A 21,113-nucleotide genomic window follows, 5' to 3' on the forward strand; every position below is an offset into this window, starting at 1 on the left:
CAATGGACAACCAATCTAATTAACTTGTGACATTGGCTTCTGGATGGGGACAAATGAAATTACACATGCGTTTCTCGTGCAGGCAGGCCGGCTGGAAGGGGGGCTTGGTGGTGATGGGTCAGACCTTTCATGCCGGGCTCCATGCTTGCCCAGGATTGAGATGGGGGCATCAGGACGTGGTGAATACAGCAGCTGTCGTCGTGAGAGAGTTACAGGGATTCTCCGGCAACAGCAGAACCCCTGGCAGGGACATGTTGAGGGCGGCCGTGGCCACACACCGCTCCCTGGATGGCTCTGGATGAAGCGGGCAGTGACGCTGCCTCATCCAATTGGATTTACCATCTGTGAGTTCATTACCCAGGGAGAGATCAATGAGGCTCTGCGTCGATTTAAACGAGAGCTCTGTTTCATCTATTATGGTTCATAATCTAATGACTCTGGTAGTACCTTTGTTTTGATTTAGCCTTGATGTATTAAGTTGTTTTAAAATAAGGAGTTTGGGGGCTTACCTTTGTGATAGGGTTGCTACCCTTATTACTCAAAAATGTGTTATTTTTTGCAACTATGTTTAACATCTTTGAAAACACCTGGAAAGCAATGTGTTAAGTTGCACTTTGAAACCGTGTACTTGGGGTCCTGAACCGGGGCTCAGGGTCCTAGACTAAGGTTCTGAACTGGGAGCTGGGGTCCTGGACCCGGGCTCATGGTCCTGGACTGGAACTCGGGATCCTAGACTTGGGTTTGGGGTCCTGGACTGGGGCTTAAGGTCTTGGGCTGAGGTTCTGAACTGGAAGCTGGGGTCCTAGACCAGGGCACGGGGTCCTGGACTGGAATTCGGGGTCCTAGCTCAGGGCTCAGGGTCCTGAACTGGGACTTGGGGTCCTGGATTGGGGCTTGGGGTCTTGGACTGAGGTTCTGAACTGGGAGCTGAGGTCCTAGACTGGGGCTCGGGGTCCTGGACTGAGGCTCAGGGTCCTGGACTGAGACTTGGGGCCCTGAACTGGAGCTTGGGGTCCTGGACTGGGACTTGGGGCCCTGCACCGGAGCTCGGGGTCCTGGACCAGGGCTCAGGGTTTTGGACTGGGACTTGGGGTCCTGGATTGAGACCTGGGTTCCTAGACCAGGGCTCGGGTTGTAGATCAGGGCTCAAGGTCCTAGACTGGGATTCAGGGTCCTGGACCAGGACTCTGGGTTCTGGACTAGAGCTCAGGGTCCTGGACTACTTGGCCATTGTTCCTTGCAGTGAGTCTGTTTCCTTTGTTTAGCCAGCGGTCACTGGATTCCAACAGTTGCAGGATTCAGGGGACACTGGATCCTTCTGTGGCATGCAAGTCCAGGCGGTGGACCCTGGCTCCAGCAGGAGAGGCCGGCTTTCCACAGGACAGGCCAGCTTTCCACAGGACAGGCAGGTGGAGACTATACAGCTCAGGGACCCAGAAGGCTGCTGCCAAGGGGCAGCTGGCACCGTGTGAGAGTGGGCTGTTGGTGGGTGGGCTGGGAGGGGTGCACACCCATAGAAGGGGCGGAGAGCAAGGGCTCCCTGTGCACCCGGGAGACCACTGGACCACTGTCAGATGGAGGAGGCAACAGCCAGGAACATGCAATATGTGAACCTGGGAGAGAAAGGTGTTTAAAGGAGAAGAGGCCAGGTGTGCCTGGTGCTGCCGAGAAGCTGAGACTCATGAAAAGTACCTGTTGAGTTTGTCGCCTGGATGCCGCTGAGGACAACATTGAAGGCTGTAGTGACCCCACATTGAGAATTAGCACATGGAACCTGCAGGCGGTGATAAGAACCTCGGCTGTAACTCCCAATTCGGAAATGAGGCGTTTCTGGCCACAGCTTGTTGGGGGTCACAGAGTGAGGGAGGTGGCTCTGACAGCACCTGCTCCTTCTGGCCGCGCGCCCTGGACTACTGGGGCAGCCCTGCAGGGAGGCAGGATCCGTTCAGCAAACGTGCTTTGTGATTGCCATGTTTTCGGTGACGCTGTCACTCTGGCCACATGGGTCAGAAGCATCACTGGTTTGGAAGTGGGGTTGCTGCTGTCGGGTTATCAGTTCCCACATCAGGCTAACGCATGACATGGCCACTTCCCATGAGTCAAGGTTGGGACACGTGGCCACTTCCCACAAGTCGAGGCTGGGACAGCGTGGCTGCTTCCCATGTGTCAAGGCTGGGACAGCGTGGCTACTTCCCACGAGCCGAGGCTGGGACAACGTGGCCACTTCCCACGAGCCGAGGCTGGGACAGCGTGGCCACTTCCCACGAGTCGAGGCTGGGACAGTGTGGCCACTTCCCACAAGTCAAGGTCAGGACACATGTTAACAGCATTTCCAGACACTTTGTCTTCACTAGGCACCTGTGGGCCACAAACCACCCAGTGACCAGCAGCATTATCCAGCCACATCCATGGACACAGATTGCCTGCTGTCTTGTGGTGGTGGCTGGGGGTTCAGGTGCACCGTTTTCCAGACATGGCTGTGCCAGGTCAGTGCCCTGCGGTCTTCATGTTAAAAAAAAAAAAGTGGGGGTTCAAATCTGCCTGTGAAGCCGCTGCAGCTCTGGCTCTGGTGCCTGCCTGGCCCACTCCTTGGAACTTGGAGCAAGGCTGTGCCCCAGGAGGATTTGCCTCTGGCTCACCTCTGGCTGAGATGAGTAACCGGTGACGGTGCTCCACTAATGGAAACTAGCAGGCTCTCTGGACCACCAGGTTTATAAATACGTAGGAAGTGTTTTAATTGTTTTTAGTCAAGCAGGCAGGGAGCTGATATCCTGTGATGTGACTCGTGTGGTGGTTGGGGGATGGCACTCGGGACTTGGCGTGGGTGTGGCCGGCTACCACCTGTCAGATTCCACCATGTTCCTCGGTAAATGGGGCAGGTTAAACACTGCAAAAGTTGAGTTGAAATATGACTTTTTAAATATTCATTAGACCTAATTATGGATTATCTGACTCTATGAATTAGTTTCCGTGCCTGCAGTGGCAGTTTATATTCATTTTATATATTGCAAAGTTCACATTGTTATGTTAGCTTTATCACATTCAGCAAGGTCATGTCTTAAACGTTTGCCATGACATTTATTTACTTAAACTTTCCAGAGTGCTTTCTTTACTGAAACAAGTCACAGGATATTCTTTGAAGGGCTGATGTTTATGGAGTAGCTGTGAAAGCCCGCTGCTGAGGCTCAGTTCCATGCCTGATTTCTTAGGTCCTGGAGATGGTGTGGTCATGCCGGCCGCCCGTGTCCCGGTGTCCCAACATCCCAGGTGTCTGCTGTGCAGACGGTGTAGCTGCAGGAGCTAGACGCCCATGAAGGGGAACACACGTGGCAGTGGTGCCACACGTCTGGTAGTGCGTGGTCAGCGGTTTGCTCTGTAGTCTTGCCTGCACCCAGGTGGAGCCTCCCAGACATGCTCATGTGGGCAGCAGGGCTCCGAGCGCAGTCTCAGGTCCTGGTCCCACTCAGCTGCCAGGGCCCCACCTCAGCCTCCATTGTGGCCTGGGACTGGTCCTGGACTGGTGTGCAGCCTTCGGACTGAGAAGGTGTAGGGCAGAGGACTGAGCCGGGGCGGGGGGTGGTCAGGTGTCAAGTGCATGCAGCTGCCTCATCCAGGAGTGCAGAGACCCCATCTGCTTGAGACCTGCCTGGGAAGTGCAGCTTGGGCAGGAGGGGAGCAGAGCCCCCACATGCCCATTCACCTTGCTGCTGACTTTGCTCTCTCGTGGAGGGATTCCATTTCCCCCACCAGACGGCGGGTCCCTGTCATGTCACCTGGCCAGAGCTGCTCACCTGGAGGTACTGGGCAGGGCAGGGGTGCTGGGCAGGGTGGGGGTACTGGGAGAGCAGGGGTACTGGGCAGGGCAGGGGTGCTGGGCAAGGCAGGGCAGGGGTGCTGGGCAAGGCAGGGAGGGGCTGGGCAGGCCCAGTGTGCAGTAGGGGTGGTGCAGGGGAGCCCTGGGAGCAGCAAGGTCATAGTGCCTGCTCTCTGTCACAGCCGTGTGCACCTGTGGGGATGTTTACCAGCACTCCAGTGCTTACAGGCCGCCCTACCAGCCTGTACATCCCAAAATAGACAGTTCTAAACTTGGAACGTTGAAGGAAATGCTGACCTCACTATTTGTTTCACGTGTTTAAGCTTGAGTATTATTAGGTTATCTGCATTCAGCATCTTGTGCCTAAGTGACTGTGATTAATTTGCTGTTAGTTAAACTCTGTTTTAAAAGTGCTTCCCAGCACCAGGTTCTCACTGGACTTCTCTTTTGTTCCGCAGGCACTAGGGAGCTTTTATTTTCTTCACGAATCTTTAAAAAACATCCACCAGTTTGACTTTAAAGGTAAGAGTCCCTTCTGTCTTCTGCTCTCTCCTGGGTTTCCTGTCTTGGTGGACACTGTCCGTCCCCCGCCCCCCCCCCCCGGCCCCCGCAGTGGTCTGGTTTCTTCCAGTCTGTTCTGCCCAGCGCCCTGGGAGAATGGGTATGGTCTCTACTCTGGCCAACACGGGCCCAGCACCCTGTGTGCCCACTTGCTGGCCTCGCCCTGCCACCCCCTCTCACGTGACACTAAGCAGAGGACTTGGCTGTTCCTTATAATGGGGCCTGTGTCTTTGTCCCTATCAGATGTCGGAGAAACAAGAAGCAGAATGGCAAGATTGCGTAATTCGGACAGAAAAAATGGATGCAAGTGCAGGCGTGTGGCAGTGGTGCCATCCCTAGTGACACAAACCCGCTGCACTTCTTTCATCCTGTTCCCCAAGATCGTTTGTTGCCCAGACATGAGGAACCTCAGCCTATGCGCTGTTCAGTCTAATGAGATTTTTGCGCACTTCCCTGCCACTTGATGTTATCTTTCCATGTTATATGTAAGGACTCCTGAGCTCCATTTAAACTGTTGAGCCAGATCACATTAATTTGAAATGTCACTAAAGTTGTAATAACTGTGAAGAGCAACTAATTATGTCAATTTGTTCAGATTCATTATTTTTGTTCTCTCGGGAGACAGATTGCCTCTTAAGAAATTGAAAAACAGGGTCTTCTCTAAATTGCTTGAGTAGCAATTTCATCAATATTGAGAGCAGGATTCTAGCCAGCAAAATTATTTTTCACCTACTCTGTCGTCTAACGACCCTCCAGGTACATTTAGATGCCAGCATTGGCTCTTTCCATGAGGACTTGGCGGGAGACAGAGGGTTAGAGGCCGCTCTCCCCACGACTTTAATAGACACCAGACATTAATTAACATGTTGTGTCCTCTACCAGCGGAGTGAGAGTGAGCAGAGGGGGGCTTTGAGACACAGCACATCCCAGAGGGAGCTGGGAGCAGAACAGGGACTGTGCCTCTGATAAACCATGCATCAAGCCCAAGCATGCATTGCATCCAGTGGGTGCTTTCTTTCTTTTAGAGGAACTGTTTACATACATATTTTGTTACCAGTCCTATTTGATTATAAGGTACCTGGCTAGCCCACTGCTTATTTAAACACATAGGTTAGATGTGTGGGGCCTTCGACTCAAGTGAAATGTCCCCTGGGAGCCTCCATGTTGTAAATGTTGACAATGACAAGGATAGTAATGAAGATTGAGCATTTACTGAGCACTTCTGTTCACTCAGTATGTGTGTACAGAGGCCCAGTGTGGCGTGTTGCCAGCCCCATGGTGTAGGTGCAAGACGTGGTAAGGTCTCAAGGTGAGTGGGCGTTGGCCTCCACCTGCTTGGTGTTCTGTGCTTGTCCCTGCACACTCTGCCTTGAGTGGCGGTATAGCAAAAGCAACTCAGAATTTGAATTTGAACACACTTTTAAAAGGTAATAACCTGAATTAAAAAAAAAAAAATCTCTAGTTAGAAATACAAGGAGTACCAAGAGATACAGAGAAAAAGGATTGAGAGGGACTTCCGGTTTCCAGTCTGATACGTAAAGAGCTTGGAAGTCATCACTCCCACCCTCACAGTGAGAAAAAAAGCTGAACAAACTGAAAATCAGTGACTCTTCTTAAATTCTCTAGAGAATTGAGGACACAAGGCAAACTGCCACCCTGAAAACTGGTGATACAGGCAGATACAGACAATTGCAGAAACCTTTACTGGACCCAGTGTTGGCTAGAAGCACTTAACAGATAACTGAGTAATTGCTAGAGACTGAGTGTGGACCAGCTTAAGAGAGAAAAATTCCTGAGCCTCAGCCCCTGCACTTGTATTTTACCTCTAGGAGTTCCACCAGGTTTGTACAGTGAAGTCAGTTGAAGAAAAATCCCCTCATGCAGGGGAAGGGAGAAAAGTAATCATTTTGAAATAGTGTACTGTTCACCTAACAACAGCCCGCCCCGAGGAAAACTGTTTTTACTGAAGCCTAACTGGTGTGGGAGAAGGGAAATACCCAACTCCAGCCCATCTAGCAGTCCTTTCTCATCTAAAGGGTGGGCGAAAATGGCTGAGAAGCACTTTTGATGGTCACAGTCCAGGGACACAGGCTCACAAAGAGACTGAGACCTAATCATAGACTCGTAGAATACTTCCCTACCCTACACATTACCTCCACGCCAAGAGGGCTCCAGTATAGTAACGGGATTACAGCTGAAAGGGCTGTAATCTAAGGAGGAGTTCTCAGGAAAGCCCAGATACAACAGGAGAGACAAAAATGAGAATACTGGAGGAATTTGAAGCCTCTGGCACCTTCAGGTACAAGAGACATTAAATACAACCCAACTCCTAGCCACATTAACCTACAACTTCACACTGTTTACCTCAGTTTCTATTACTCAGTACATCATGTCTAGCTTTCAACAAAAAACTAAAAGACAAGAAAAAAATCTGAAAACACAAAACAAGCATCAGAATCAGATGTGACACAGAGTTTGGAATTACCAGACCAAGAATTTAGAATATCTACGATTAATATGTAAAGGGCTCTAATGGCAAACGTAGACAGCATGCAAGAACAGGTTGGTAATGTGAAGCAGAGAGATAGAAACTCAAAGAATCAAAAGGCAATGCTAGAAATAAAAAACACTAACATGAATGAAGAAGCTATTGATGGACTAAGCAGCAGACTAGACCCAGCCACGGGAAGAGTCTGTGAGCTTGAAGGTGTATCAACAGAAGCTTCCTCGACTGAAATGTAAAGAGAAAAAAGAGTGAGAAACAAATAAATAAATGGAACAGAATATCGAAGAACTGTGAGACAATTACAAAACATGTAACATACGTGTAAATGAAATGCCAGAAGGAGAAGAGATAAAGGAACAGAAGAAATATTTGAAGTAATAATGGCTGAGAATTTTCTAAAATTAATGACAGACACAAAAATCACAGATTCAGGAAGTTCAGAAAACACCAAGCAGTATAAGTACTCCCCTGCCAAAAAAAAAAAAAAACTACATCTGAGCATGCCATATTTAAACTGCAGAAAATCAAAGATAAAGAGAAAATCTTGAAAGAAGCCGAAGGAAAAAAACACCTTACCTATAGAGGAACGAGGAAAAGAATTACATCAGACTTCTGTCTAAAAACTACGTAAGCAAAAAGAGAGTGGAATGAAATATTTATAGTGTGGGGGGGGGGGATGGAACCAATAACCTATAATTCTGTATTCAGTGAAATTCTCCTTCAGAAGCGAAGGTGAAATTAAGACCTTCTTAGACAACGAAAAATTAAAGGAATTTGTCATCAGTAGACCTGTCTTGCAAGAATATTAAAAGAAGTTCTTCAGAGAGAAGGAAAATGATTTAGGTCAGAAACTCAGATCTACGTAATGAAAGAGCAGTTGAGATGACCGTAAAATAAAACATTTTATTTTTCTTATCCTTGACTGGTCTAACAACAACAGTGTTTAGGTAATTGTAGCTGTGGAAAAATGAAGTGAAAGACGGCAATGTTATAAGGGACAGAAGGGAGGAACTGGGAACACTCTTAAGACACCTGCGTTCCCTGTGAATTGGTGTCATGTTATTTGAGATGGACTCAGATTAGTTGTAAATGTATATTGCACACTCCAGGACAACCACTAAATTTTTTTTTAAAGATGTATAATTAATAAGCTAAGAGAGGACAGAAAACAGAATCAAGTAAAATGCTCAATTAAAACCAGAGGAAGCAGAAACAAAAAATTAGAGCAATGAATAGAGTATCATTACAATTATGGTAGAGATTAATCCCACTAACATCTTTAAATGTTAATAGTCTAAATACAGCAATTAGAAGACAAAGACTGTCAGAGTGAGTGGGGGGCGGGAGGGAAACAAGACCCCGATTATATGTTGTCTGTAAGAAACCCACTTTAAATGTAAAGATGCCGATAGGTTAAAAGTAAAAGCACGGAGAAAACTGTACCATGCTAACACTAATGCAAAGAAAGCTGGAGTAGCTGTATTAATTTCAGGCAAGGAAGACTTCAGAGCAAGGAAAATTGTCAGGGATAAAGAAGGGCATTGCATAATGTTAAAAGGGTCAGTTCTCTAAGAAGACAACAATCTTTAATGTATATATTCTTAACAGAGAATCAAAATATGTGGCAAAAAAACTGGTATAACTTCAAGGAGAAAGAGACAAATCTACAAATACCAATTGGAGACTTCGGCACCACTTATTAGTAATTGACGGCTCCAGCAGGCAGAAGGAAATCAGCCAGGGTGTGGTCGACCTGAACAGCCCCAGCAATCAACGGGAGCTAATGGACACTGTGAAATACCTCAGCAACAGTAGGATATTGTTGATGCAGGGTAGATGAGCCAGATGTTGGCAATGGGGAGCCGAACACTGCAGGCTGGCTTCAGATTGCGGGTGAGGGTCAACCAGTATTCCCCCTAGTCATCCCCCGCTCCTGGTTTTCATAATCCTCCTCTCCAGTTTTGTGTCCAGGTTGCAGGTTGTCCATCTGTCTCATTAAAGAGGGTGCTGTGTGATGCCCATGACATGGAGATGGGTTTGTTTCTGCACTCCCCACCCCCACCTCCTGTATGACGGCAGCTGCACAGGACTGATCCTTGATCAATGCCGCTCCTGTGCAGAGATGGATGGGTGGTTACAATAAGTGCTTCTCCTGACGGAAGGCACTTCTATTTGACGACCAGCTGCAAATGGGCGGGCCTTGAGCAGACTCAGAGCCATGGTGGTCCCTTGTTTCTTTGATCACATCCCACTTAGGCCTGCCTTAGCATGTGCTCCCCAACCCCAGGACCCCTCCACGCTCCCTCAGTGAGAAAGATCACAAGACAGCCCTCAGAGGCAGAGGTGAGGTGACAGCCCAGGACCTGCCTTGGAGCGCCACACATGGGCACCTCAGTGGGCTGTTCTTGGATGTAGGTGGTCAGAGGGGGTTTAGGTCCAGCAAGTTCATGGTTCTGGATTTTAGGATGGTCTCCGTGATCCCTAAACCGCTGAAATGTCCATGCTGCCTCCCGCCAGCGTGGCCCAGACACCTGGGGCTGGTACCTTCAGTCTGCGTCCAGATCACAGATCTGGGGTGTAGGGGGTGGGGAGTCCTTTGCTTTTTCTCCTCCAAACCTACCACAGCATGGAGGTCAGCCACCCAGAAACCACATGCATGCCACTTGTATGAAACACAGAACATGTTCTGCCACAGAAACAGATGTTATAACTCACTGCTTGTGCCAAAGCCGGCCCCCCAAGGATGCCTTTAACACCCAGTAATGTGACCCAGAGCCAGCGCCCCTGGTGCCAGTGCGTTCTGTCAGGCTGTGGTGGGAAGAGCAGGGTAGTCGCTCTCCTGTTCTTGGGGTCGGGCTCCTGTGTGGGCCACAGAGCCCCATGTGCTGCCCAGGCACTGCCCAGAGAGGCCACAGCCGTTGCTCAAGCAGGCCCAGCTGGAGCCCAAGCAGTCACCCTTTGTGCCATTTACGGAGTGTCCACTGGGGCATGGGTGCCCACCTGTACAAGGAAGCACTCCCAGTCCTGGATGTCAGAGATGGTTGAGACACAGGCCCCACCCGCTGTAGTGTCCACCCAGCAAGGGTCTCACTGGGTGCCGAGCGCCGCAGCCACTCAAGGCAGGGTTGGAGGGTTCCAGGGCGGTGATTGGGCCCGTATGGGAAGCAGGTCCATATACCACTGTGGTCCCTTTCCCATCCCTCCAGTTCCATGAAAATGCCTCTCCCGGAACACGAGTGAGGCTGCTGGTGCAAGAGAGATGGATGTTATCAAATAAATTCATATCAGGGTGCGAGGGAATGGTAATTCCGCAGCCCACTTAAATACATTTGCGGCTGTAGGGGGGATGCCAATTAACCCTTGTAAATCTCAGGCCAGCGCTCTGCTGGGTAATGAAGTGGAGTGTCACGCTCTGGGTCGCCAAGATGGGGATTTATGAGCCGCGGTGTCCCTGGGAGCACCAGCCTGCAGGGAGCTCCTTGCAGCTGCTCCCCTGGCTAGGCCGACACTGGTGGCCTGTCCAGTCCCTACTGGGCTGCACGGCAGGCAGGCAGGGAGTCGGGGCCTCGCAGGGCAGCTGTCAGCACTCGGCTGCAGGACAGGGGTGGTGATAGGGCTGTTGACATGTTCTTTCCCCTCTTCACCCAGCTAAAAAGTATAAAAAAGTTACTGGCAAAGAGATCTACTCAGACACGCTGGAGAGCACGCCCATGCTGGAGAAGGAGAAGTTTCCGCAGGAGTACTTCCCTGAGGTAGGTGCATGGCACCCCGCCTGGGCCTCCCCACGACTGCTGGCTCTCTGAGCAGTTACATCACATCACTGCTAAGTGCCCACACCCTGGCTGTCTCACCTCCAGTGTGTGGTCTTTCTGGGAGGTTCTTAGTCTTCCTGTAGGTTGATGGGGGCTGTCATAGATAAGTACATTTTGCATTACGTCAGTCCATACATTTTCCAGTCATCGTTTTTCAGGCTAAGGAGCCTTCCCCAGAAGATGTAAAGGCCCCCTCCAGTGCACTGCTGGCCTGGGCATGGGCCTGGTCCACTTGTGCTCAGAGTGGACGAGGGACTGGGCCCCCCATAGGGCCCCTCTTCTGCCCAGAGCACGGGGGGCTCTGCTGCCCTCTCACAGGTATAACCTGAGACAGGCCCGTGGAGGCAGCACAGCCACACTGGCAGGTGCTTCAGAGATGTAGGAATGAGGGACGTTATTTACAGTCCCATAGCCCAAGCACAGTCGTAAGATGTTGATAGAGTTCCTTTTGGTTTCTGATGCATTTTTGTGTAGTGCGGGGTGTGTGTGTGTGTGTGTGTGTGTGTGTTGCTTCACACAGCTCTCACACTGTGCACAGAGCTTTGGATTCTGTATGTTTCGGTAAAAATTGTAACAAGCGTTTTTGGAGTCCCCTCCTCCTCTGTGTTTAACATGTCAACCCACAGTTTGTCACCTGGCCCTTAGTCACCTGTGAAATCATTAGGTTCTCAAGCGGTGACATTGAGGAAGTGCAGATTTGCCCTGCTCTGTGAAGAGGAGAGCGCGTCCGAGGCTTCTGTCTGCTCAGCCACAAGAAAGATGGCTCCACCGATCTTCCGAGGGCTGCACTGCAGAGAGGCCAGACGTGCCTGTGTTTTGAGCTGATTTCCAGCAAGGCCACAACTTTATTAACTTGCTTTATGATCCGAGCCTCCAGTGAATGGACTGTGGCAGCTCCGTGAAGGATGGTGCTCCTGCCACCTCAGAGCTCAGCCTCCTCATCCGTTGTCCCCTGAGCCAAGGACAGGTGTCAGCAGCTGGCCCCCATCCTTGGCCGGGCCAGGCTCTGCTGCTCGGTCCCATGCCTTGTGCTTTGCCAGCTCTCTCCCCTGCTCCAAGCCCATGAGAGTATATGGGGCGTGGCAGGAGGCCCCTCAGACCTGTGTTCACCTTCCTTGTGCACAGTGGTGTTGGCAAGGCTGCCTTTGTGTCCTGAGGTGGTTTCTACAATACCATCACCCAGGCCATTTGTGAAATGGTTCCCACAATGCTGTCATTAAGACCATCTGTGTGCCCCACGGTGGTTCCTAAAGTATGTCGCCGAGGCTGCCCATGTGTCCTGAGGTGATTCCCACAACACTGCCACCAAGGCTGCCTTTATGTCCTGAGGTGATTCCCACAACACCGTCACCAAGGCTGTCTGTGTGTCCTGAGGTGGTTGCCACAGTGCCATCACAGAGGCCACTTGTGTGGAGTGAGGTGGGACCATAGCACTGTCGCTGAGGGTGCCTATATGACGTGAGGTGGTTCCCACGTTTGCACTGTATCCTCATCAGAGCTGCTCAGTGCTGCGTTTCCATGGGAGAGTTGGTTCCAGACACCAGTTACCACCAAGCCACCTGGTCTCTGTCCCAGTCCAGACAGGCCATGTCTGTGGCTGACCCCAGTGGAGACTGTGAGGAGTCAGTGATAACCGCTGCCTCACACCTGAGGAGACCAGAGACCAATCACAGAGATGTCTTTTACGTGAAGATGTGTGACTGGGAGGAGAAGTCATGAATGCAGTGGGCTCCGGGCCTCTTCTTAAGTGCTCCACCAAAGAGTATGAGGAGCTACTTGGGGTCAGAACCCTGACGTGGTCTGGAGGAAAGGCTCTGATATTTTGGAAGCTTCTCCTCAGCAGGCTCCATGGCGCCCATGGTGCTGTCCCAGGCCCTGGCAGTCCTCCGCCTTCCACCCACCCTGTGCTGTTCAGGCCCCTGGGGCTGTGTGGACCAGGGACCTGTCATCCTAGGTGGCCTATGGAGCCGGGGACAGGGACAGCTGTCCTTTGGGCTGCACCTGGGCTCCTCAACACACCACTGTGGTGCTCCTTTGCCTTCTCCAGACATGCACTGTCCACTACTCTGTATGTGTTAAATGGCACTCCTTTCTTCTTTCCTCTGCCCGGCATCCAGTCATGTGACTTGTGTTGTCTGCTCTGGAGGGGACAGTGAGCCAGGGGGTACAGCAGAATGGTGTCCATGAGGGCCAGCCAGGGAAGACAGGGGAGTCTCAGTGAGGAGGGGGCTCAGTGAGGGGGTGCTCAGTGAGGAGGGGGCTCAGTGGGGGGGGGCTCAGTGAGGAGGGGGCTCAGTGAGGGGGTGCTCAGTGAGGAGGGGGCTCAGTGAGGGGGTGCTCAGTGAGGAGGGGGCTCAGTAGGGGGGGCTCAGTGAGGGGGTGCTCAGTGAGGAGGGGGCTCAGTGGGGGGGGCTCAGTGAGGAGGGAGCTCAGTGAGGGGGTGCTCAGTGAGGAGGGGGCTCAGTGATGGGGGAGCTCAGTGAGGAGGGGGCTCAGTGAGGGGGTTTCCAAGGGGGTCTCTGAGGATCTCAGTGAAGAGGGTCCTCGGTGAGGGGGGCCTCAGTAGGAGGGGCCTTAGTGAGGGGGGTCTCAGTGAGGAGGGGCCTCAGCGATGGGGGAGCTCAGTGAGGAGGGGGCTCAGTGAGGATCAGGTTCAGTAAGGTCCAGGAGCCTAGGGAGGCCTCAGGCTGGACACAGCAGGTACCTGGGGGGCTGGACAGGGCTTTTGGGACCATTGCTGATTGGCCACAGCCTGGTCAGTCCTAGGGGGTGGGAACCAGGGCAAGGTGAGGCCAGGTAGGAAATGATCCACTCTTGGGGTTTGCAAGACCTGTAATGCCAGTGGGGCTGGACTGCAGGTGGGCAGGGCCAGGGAAGCTATCTGTCCTTCCCTGCCTGGGCCTTCCCTAGGCTTAAGGCATGCCTTTTGGGCCTGATATCCCCAGTGCTTGCCGCCTGGTCCTCCCAGGAGGGCCTCCCTGGTCCTCAGCCACCCTGCACCCTACACCCTTGCCCCCCAGTCCCTAGCTTCCTGCCCCTTACCCCCTGACTCCTTATCCTCTATCCTCCTGCCTCCCATCCCCAGCCCCTGATGCCCCAGCCCTCTCCTCCTGGCTCCTAGCTGGCTCACCATGGCGTGGCTGGGTCTGCTCAGCTCACACCACTGGCCTGAGGGGCACTGGGCTGAGGTTGGCGCATGGTGGGCTAGAGCAGGGTTGGGGGCCTGTGCTCTGGCATTCCCACCCCCCTGCATATCCCTCAGGGAGGATGGATGCCCCAGGCGGGGGTCTGGAGAGCCAATAGGCCCTGTCCCCTGGTGGTGCCAGCGGGCCCCCATTGTGTTTCCATGGAGAGGCAGAGTACAAAGGGTCACCTCTACTGGTCTAGCATGACCACAGTGTCAGGTCCATAGGTGGAGTGACCTCACAGGAAGCAGATGGCCACGGTGTGCTACCATGGTTGTCAGCCAGTCAGCACTGTTTGCAACTGTTGGTGACTGACCCGAGATGAGACCACGCACCAATGTCCAGGGACCTTTTGCTGCCTCATGGATAATGGTGATTTCCTTAGCCGTGGACAGTGTCCTGTTACGAGGCTAAGGCACTTGTCTTGTACCCACTCCCCTTGGTCTGCAGAGCATGAAAACCAACCTGCTTATGTGTCTGGAAGTGCGTTCTGTGACCTGTGTCCTTTGGTACTGGAAAAGTAACAGAAGAAAAATTTTCCTTTATAAAATGTTAATGTTCTAGCAATAATACAGTATTTTTAAAGTACGAAATTTCACAGACTGCTCATGGTGCACCTGTAACCTCACCAGAAGGTAAGATTGCCGTCCCGGCAGTGCTGGGGCATTGTCCGGAGATGCCTTGGAGCAGGGGTCCCCATGGTGCTGGGGCGTTGTCTGGGGATGCCTTGGAGCAGGGGTCCCCATGGTGCTGGGGCGTTGTCTGGGGATGCCTCTGAGCAGGGTCGTGCCCACAGCACCTCAGTCTTGCCTCTCCACCTTCAGGGCCTTTATGTGGACCTTTCAGCTTTACTGGAACACATTTTAGGGGAGGGAGGTGGTTTAAGACTGATTTCTCTTTCTTTATTACCATCACTTACGGATAATCTAAATGTAATTACAATGATGGAGGCATAATGCAATTCCAAATAATTACAGCCCACTGCATATAAAACTAACAAAACTCCCTTTGCTGATTTATGGGTGCGCTTGGCTCGGCGTGCATCCCGATGAGGCCTCCAGGAGCGGCACTCCAGATAATGGGAGGCCGTTTTTAAAAAGCAGATTTGTGTAGTCGATCAGGCTGAGTCATTTTTTTCCTCTTGCCCGTAGTGAGAAATTGGTTGTTACCATAGATCACGGTACCGCTCTAAGCTCTTATGAAAGATGGATTAATTTCACTAATGCTCCGAGGCAGGTCTTTCACAGGGAAGGCTGTGTGGTGATAACCTTCCCAGCCTCTCTTTTCTCAGGTGTGATTTATGTCATCTTTTAGTAGATGAAACTGCCTGTATTCGCAATCCATCTGCAGGCTAAAGGAATCCTATTAACAGGGCTCTGGGGGACTTCCTCGTGTTGGGGATGAGCGCCTCCCCACCGCAGGCGCGGCATCGGTCATCTGTGGAGATGGCCCCTCCGGATGTGCAGGCAGGCAGCAGGAGCCCTTCCTGGCCACTGTTTGCAGCCTGCAGGAGCTAAAAATGAAGGGTTAGAGAGGCCAGCAGCCAGAGAGAGTGAGAACAGACTGTGGGGCGGGGCCAGTCCAACATTTGAGGAGATCCCCCCATACTCACACTCTGCTTCCCTGCGCACCCAGGCAGCGAGCAGGATAGGCGGCGCCCTCTGCTGTTTGCCTACATCTAGAAACTTCTGTGGGCCCCAGCAGGAGAGTAAGTCTGTGATGGCGGTCCTGGTCGTGCTCAAGGGGATAGTGTGTGTGGTGTGCGCGTGTTGGGTACGCGCAAGCTACACCACCGAGTAACCTCCCGATGACTTTGGGGCCCCACCCAGCCCTGGTTTACATTACGTTCCCTGAGGGCCTTTCCTGAGGGCTAGGGGTGTGGACTGAGAAAGCCGAGGGGTCAGAGGGGAACTTGAGTCTAGGAACTAGGGAGATGGGTTCTACTTCTGGTTCTTTCTCCAAGAACTATGGTCTTGGGCTGCTTAATGTCTGGGGCCCTAACTTCCCCCCTAGTGAAGTGAGGGTGCTGCTTGCCTAGGACCGTGAAGGGAGTATAAATTCAGGAAAGGCAGGCATACGTCAGCCTGATCCCATGGACCGGATCATACCTCACTTCCATCTTGAGGAGAAGAATCTGAGATCAGTAGATAAAGACATAAAACCAAACCAAACATTGCTGCCAAGTCAGCTCCAACTCATGGTGACCCTGTGTGTGTCAGAGTAGAACTGGGCTCCACAGGGTTCTCAGTGGCTGATTTTAAGGAATTAGATTGCCAGGACTTTCTTTCAAGGTGCCTCTGGGTGGACCCGAACCTCCAACCTTTCAGCAGCTGAGCACGTTAACCATTGGTACTACCCAGGGACTCCAGATACAGCCATAAGCCAAACAAACCAAACCCATTGCCACTGAGTTCATGCCAACTCATAGTGACCCTATAGGACAGAGTAGAACTGTCCCATAGGGTGTCCGAGGAGTTGGTGGATTCAAACTGCTGACCTCTTGGTTAGCAGCTGAACTCTTAACCTCTGCACCACCAGGGCCCTGGGTATAGCCGTATACTATGAAAATAGAATTTCATGAGTTGTAGCATCATTTTTCATGCTATATAATCATTTGGGAATGTAGCCTACATGTGAATTCATAATCGTAATGGTGAACTTATCTCCAAAGGAGCGTAAAATGCAAATACAACTATCTGATTAAAATATTTGGTTATAATAATGTTATACTGTTAAATTTTCTGACATTCATTTTCAATTTAGTTAAAAATCTTAAATCTAATTAGAATAAAAAAACTAAAATTCTATATTATACAAGAAACATTATCTACTGTTTTATTTATTCATTCTATTAGTTGTTCATGTTGAAAATAATGATCCATTACTGTGGAAAATTAAAAAATCTAAAAATACAAGATACGCACATTTATACATATATATTCAGACTGCAGACACACATATTTACATCTTAATTAACTTCAGATAATTGAGGAGACGGTAATTTTTGGTGCAGAAATTCACAAATGCCTTCCTTTTTTAATGAAAGTAAAACTGTATTGACAGTTATATTAAGTTCTAGAGAGAAAGGTGGGGACTTGTACTCAGCAGGAGACTGCATACTGTGAAAATCTAAAAATGAAAATTCTCCAGAACGTGAATTCACTGCACACACATAAAAAAATTTATGAAACAGCCTGACAAAGACTTTTTTAAAAGTATATTTAAGATGCCCAAAGAGATAAATAGAAGGATAACACTTATTAAAAACAAAATGTTATTAAACTCAGTCAGAAATAAGCTGTGTTAATAATCTGCTAACTTGTGTTTAACAGAAGAACAAGAGCGGGGGAATGTGAGAAAGAACTTATAGAAGGAGCAATTAAAAATAACAGAAAATAAATAACAGATTCTAAAGCGAATTAGAAGATTATTAAGTAATCCATCTAAAACATAGTCAATATTTTGGTTTGTTTGGTTGTTTTGATATGCAAAAAGAGCCAGTGAAAAGAGAGATGCATGCCCTATTGCGAGGCTCTCGTTTTCATCCAGAAGAAACTGTAGAAACAATGGGAGCAATACTGAAAGAGATAATAAGGGGTTTTTCTTTTCCCCCAGAAATCCATTACGAGTTCTCAGACTACATACATTTTGAGTACAGTGCAATCTCATTGTCGTGAGACTTTAGCATGACGATGATAAGGAGAAAACTCGAAAGCTACCAGAGGGAAGAAGACATAGATCCCAAGGATTGACAATGACACTCGCTAGGATACCACAGATGCCCTGAGGCTGGGCGGCAGGTCAGTGTGCTGAGGGAGAGGACTGGCTAGGTGGATAGGTATCAGTAAGGTTTGCATTTACTTCCAGAAGTGATACCATGTGTAGAAGAGGTGCAGGAGGAGAAGAGGGCCTGGCCTGAGGAACCCCAGCCTCCAGAGTTGGGGAAGTGGGGAGCTAAAGACAGAGACAGGCTGACAAGTGAGGTAGGAAGAAAAGCGTTTCAGCAGAAGGGAGTCGTGGACTGTGTCAAAGTTGCTGAGAGGTTGAGTAAGATGAAAAAGAATTGTCCGTTGAGGAGAGCACTATGGACGGTAGAAACCAAACTGCCCTTGAAGACATTTGGATACCCCTTATGATGTTTGGTTATGGAGGGGAAGTGAAAAGCTGAGGGGCATGGTAGGGGCCATTGAGTTGTTTGTATAAAATAAAGAAAGTACCAACACTGAATTGCCTAGACTCCATGTTTCAGGCAGGGGACGTTTTCCATCAGCGTCTGACTTTGAACTCCTGTGCAGTTATCCTCACTGGTACTCATCATTCCTCTGTGTGGATTCTTGTTTCCACCTGGCATCATTTTATCTCCACCTGAAGGGCCTCATTTAATACTACTTCTAGTGTGGGTCTGCTGGTGATTTTTTTCAGTTTTTTTAATGTCTGAAAAATATTCAGCGTTCATTTTATGAAAGGTATTTTTTCTGGGTGTCTTAGGCTGGATTCTCTAGTGAAGCAAAACCAGTAAAGCGTGTAAGTATATATAGAGGGAGATTTATATCAAGGAAATGGCTCACGTGGTTGTCGAGGCTGGGCCGTCCCAAGTCTTTGAATCAGGCTGGAGGCTTCTCTTGATTCACGGAGCCACAGGGGCTGGCAAACCCAAGATCAGCAGGTCAGATGGCAGGGCTCTTGCTCACAGGCTGCAAAGACTGACACATCCCAAGATCAGCAGACAAGATGGCAGGTAAGGTGCTAGCTCAAGTCCCAAGAACTGGAGGTCAGAGGAACAGGAGCCAGCTGCAGGATTCAGAATGAGCAAAAGCCAGCAAGCTTTGCCAGAAAGTCCACCTATATTGGATCCAGGCCACACCCCCAAGGAAGCTCCCTTTCAACTGATTGGCTACTCACAGCAGATCCCATCATGGAGGTGATCACATATCAGATTTTATCATGGAACTGATGATGTTGTCATACAACTGCCAAACCACTGAGGATCATGTCCCAGCCAAGTTGACACACAACCTCAACGACCACATTGGGTGTAGAATTCTGGGTTGACAGGTGTTTCTTTTTGTCTTTTCAGTACTCTTCAGACATTGGTCCACTCCACTGTTTCTCATGAGAAGTCTCTGTCTTTTTGATCTCTCTATGTGTAACAGATCTTTTTTTCTCTTCGTCACTGGTTTTGAGAAATTCGATTATGTTGTGCCTTGGTCTTATTTTATTCATGTTTCTTGTACTTGGGGCTTATTGAAAGCTTTTGGATCTGTGGATTTATATAGGTTTTGCCAGATCGGGCAAGTTTTCTGCCATGATTTCTTCATCGTTTTCCTCTGCCCCCTTTCTTCGTGCCCTCTAGGCACAAATATTTTAGCCTGCCTGAAGTCTTACAGCTCACTGACACTGCTCACCTTTTATTTTTCTTTTCTCTCTGTTCTCCTTTAGATAGTTTCTATTTCCTTGTCTTCAGGTTCACTTATCTTTTCTTAGGCACTGTCTAACCTAAGAGTCTTGCATGGCACAGATGGTTAAGCACTCGACTATAAGCCAAAAGGTTGGTGGTTTGAACCCCCTGAGAGGTGCCTCGGAAGACAGGCCTGGCCATCTGCTTCTGTGAAGTCCCAGCCTTGAAAACCTTGTGGAGCTCAGCTCTGCTCTGTACACGGTGCTGCCAGAGTTGGCATCGACCCGACGGCAGCCGTCACCAGCAGCGGTCTTTCTCTGTCCTGCCAGCGTTATTTTTCATCTGCTACAGTGCAGCTTTCCTCTTTGGGAGCTGATTTGGGACCAGTTTACATATTCCATGGCTCTACTTAGCTTTTTGAACATACAAAACACTTACAGTAACTTTTATGTGATAATTTATAATAATAATAACCTTTAATGTTTCACCATTTCAGTTGTTTCTGACAGTGCCTTAAACGCTGAGAGATTAATTTTTTTTTTTCCTGATTGGAAAAGCACCCATGTGCTCCCTGACTGTTGGCTCTGCTCAGCTGTTCTCTGCCCTCCAGCCACTCACCTTGTCCCTGTTTGTTTTTCAGTGCAAGTGGTCCCGGAAGGGCTTCATCCGGACAAGATGGTGCATTGCTGACTGGTACGTGCGGCTCGGCTGCTCGTGTCTGCCTCACGAGTGCTCAGATATGTGTTTCCCCGTTGGGCATCTTCACGATGGTGGAGCGCAGATACCTCACCAGGGGCTCTGCTGACTCCTAGAGATCCTGGCTGCTGCCCAGCCCCTGAGAGCTAGGGTCCAGGCGCTCAGCACAGCAAGGAAACACTCCAGTCCCTCCTGGGGGTAAGCTCAGCCTGCGAGGTTGCAGTGAACGAGGCGGCCAGGCTATGGTCTCCTCCTGGCGGCCTTTGCTCTTGGCGGTCACACAGCTGCAAGGTAAACTGCCTGAGATGCCCCGCAGCCTGTTTTATCAGGGACTTGAACACATCGGGGCCCTGGGCTGGAACACAGCCAGGTGAACCTGGCTCAATGCTCCCCAGCTGCCCTGCGTGGGTGTCAGCACACAGCCCACCCCTTCTGCCGTGATAAGAATGTTTAGTACTGTTCTGTCTACCAGCGAGCCTCAGACCAAGGCTTCCCACACTCGCACGTATTCAGACGCCTGGCTCTGACCCTTCATCTGTGGACACTCTGGTCTGAGGGCCACGTTCGACACAGTGAGGTCTTAGGGTAGGTTTGTGTCCACTTCTGTAGGATCGTGGGTGTGGCCACGTCCTGTGCCTGTCGGTAGTCCAGGTGTAGTGGGACAGCTCTGGTCAGCTCACGGGCTAGGAGGGGCTGTGCGCCAGCGTCTTGGGGGGCTCAAAGAGCTTGTTTTCATTAGTCCTCGAACCCGTAGAGATTGCGCTGGCACATCCAGCACAGACGCCAGGATGGGGCTCAGGCTGGCTGCGGTACTGCTGGGCGCGGCCAAGGCAGGTCAGCCCAGGGCTGGCTCTGAGCCCTGTGCCCACACACTATTCCGCCCTGCCCCTAGATGGTGAGACAGGTGCCCCCCGGTAAGCTTGAAGAGCAAACCAGGGTCCCAGCACTTCTGGCTTGTGGATCCCAGAGGGCAGGCAGGGTCCCGGCCCCTAGCCAGATTATCTCTTCATCCTGGGTCCCTCAGATTCTTCTAGATGTTCTCACTTAGAATAAGATGGGAACAGGAGAAATATATGTTACCGTGGAAAACCAAGGCAGTCAGTCACCACTTGCTGCAGATGGTGCTTCTTAAATAGCCCCG

General features: G+C 50.4%; 1 protein-coding gene across 3 annotated transcripts in view; it reads left to right on the forward strand.

Moving 5' to 3' along the window:
- INPP5A (inositol polyphosphate-5-phosphatase A) overlaps positions 1–21,113 on the forward strand; it is a 205,951-nt gene that overhangs the window by 124,784 nt on the left and 60,054 nt on the right. For all 3 annotated transcript variants that reach the window (XM_049855984.1, XM_049855985.1, XM_049855986.1), the window contains exons 5-7: positions 4,273–4,336; positions 10,530–10,633; positions 19,917–19,969. In XM_049855984.1, the coding sequence (XP_049711941.1) occupies positions 4,273–4,336; positions 10,530–10,633; positions 19,917–19,969 (221 nt within the window). The remainder of the gene's footprint in view (positions 1–4,272; positions 4,337–10,529; positions 10,634–19,916; positions 19,970–21,113) is intronic.

This window comes from Elephas maximus, chromosome 16, assembly GCF_024166365.1.
Source record: "Elephas maximus indicus isolate mEleMax1 chromosome 16, mEleMax1 primary haplotype, whole genome shotgun sequence".
NCBI lineage: Eukaryota > Metazoa > Chordata > Mammalia > Proboscidea > Elephantidae > Elephas > Elephas maximus.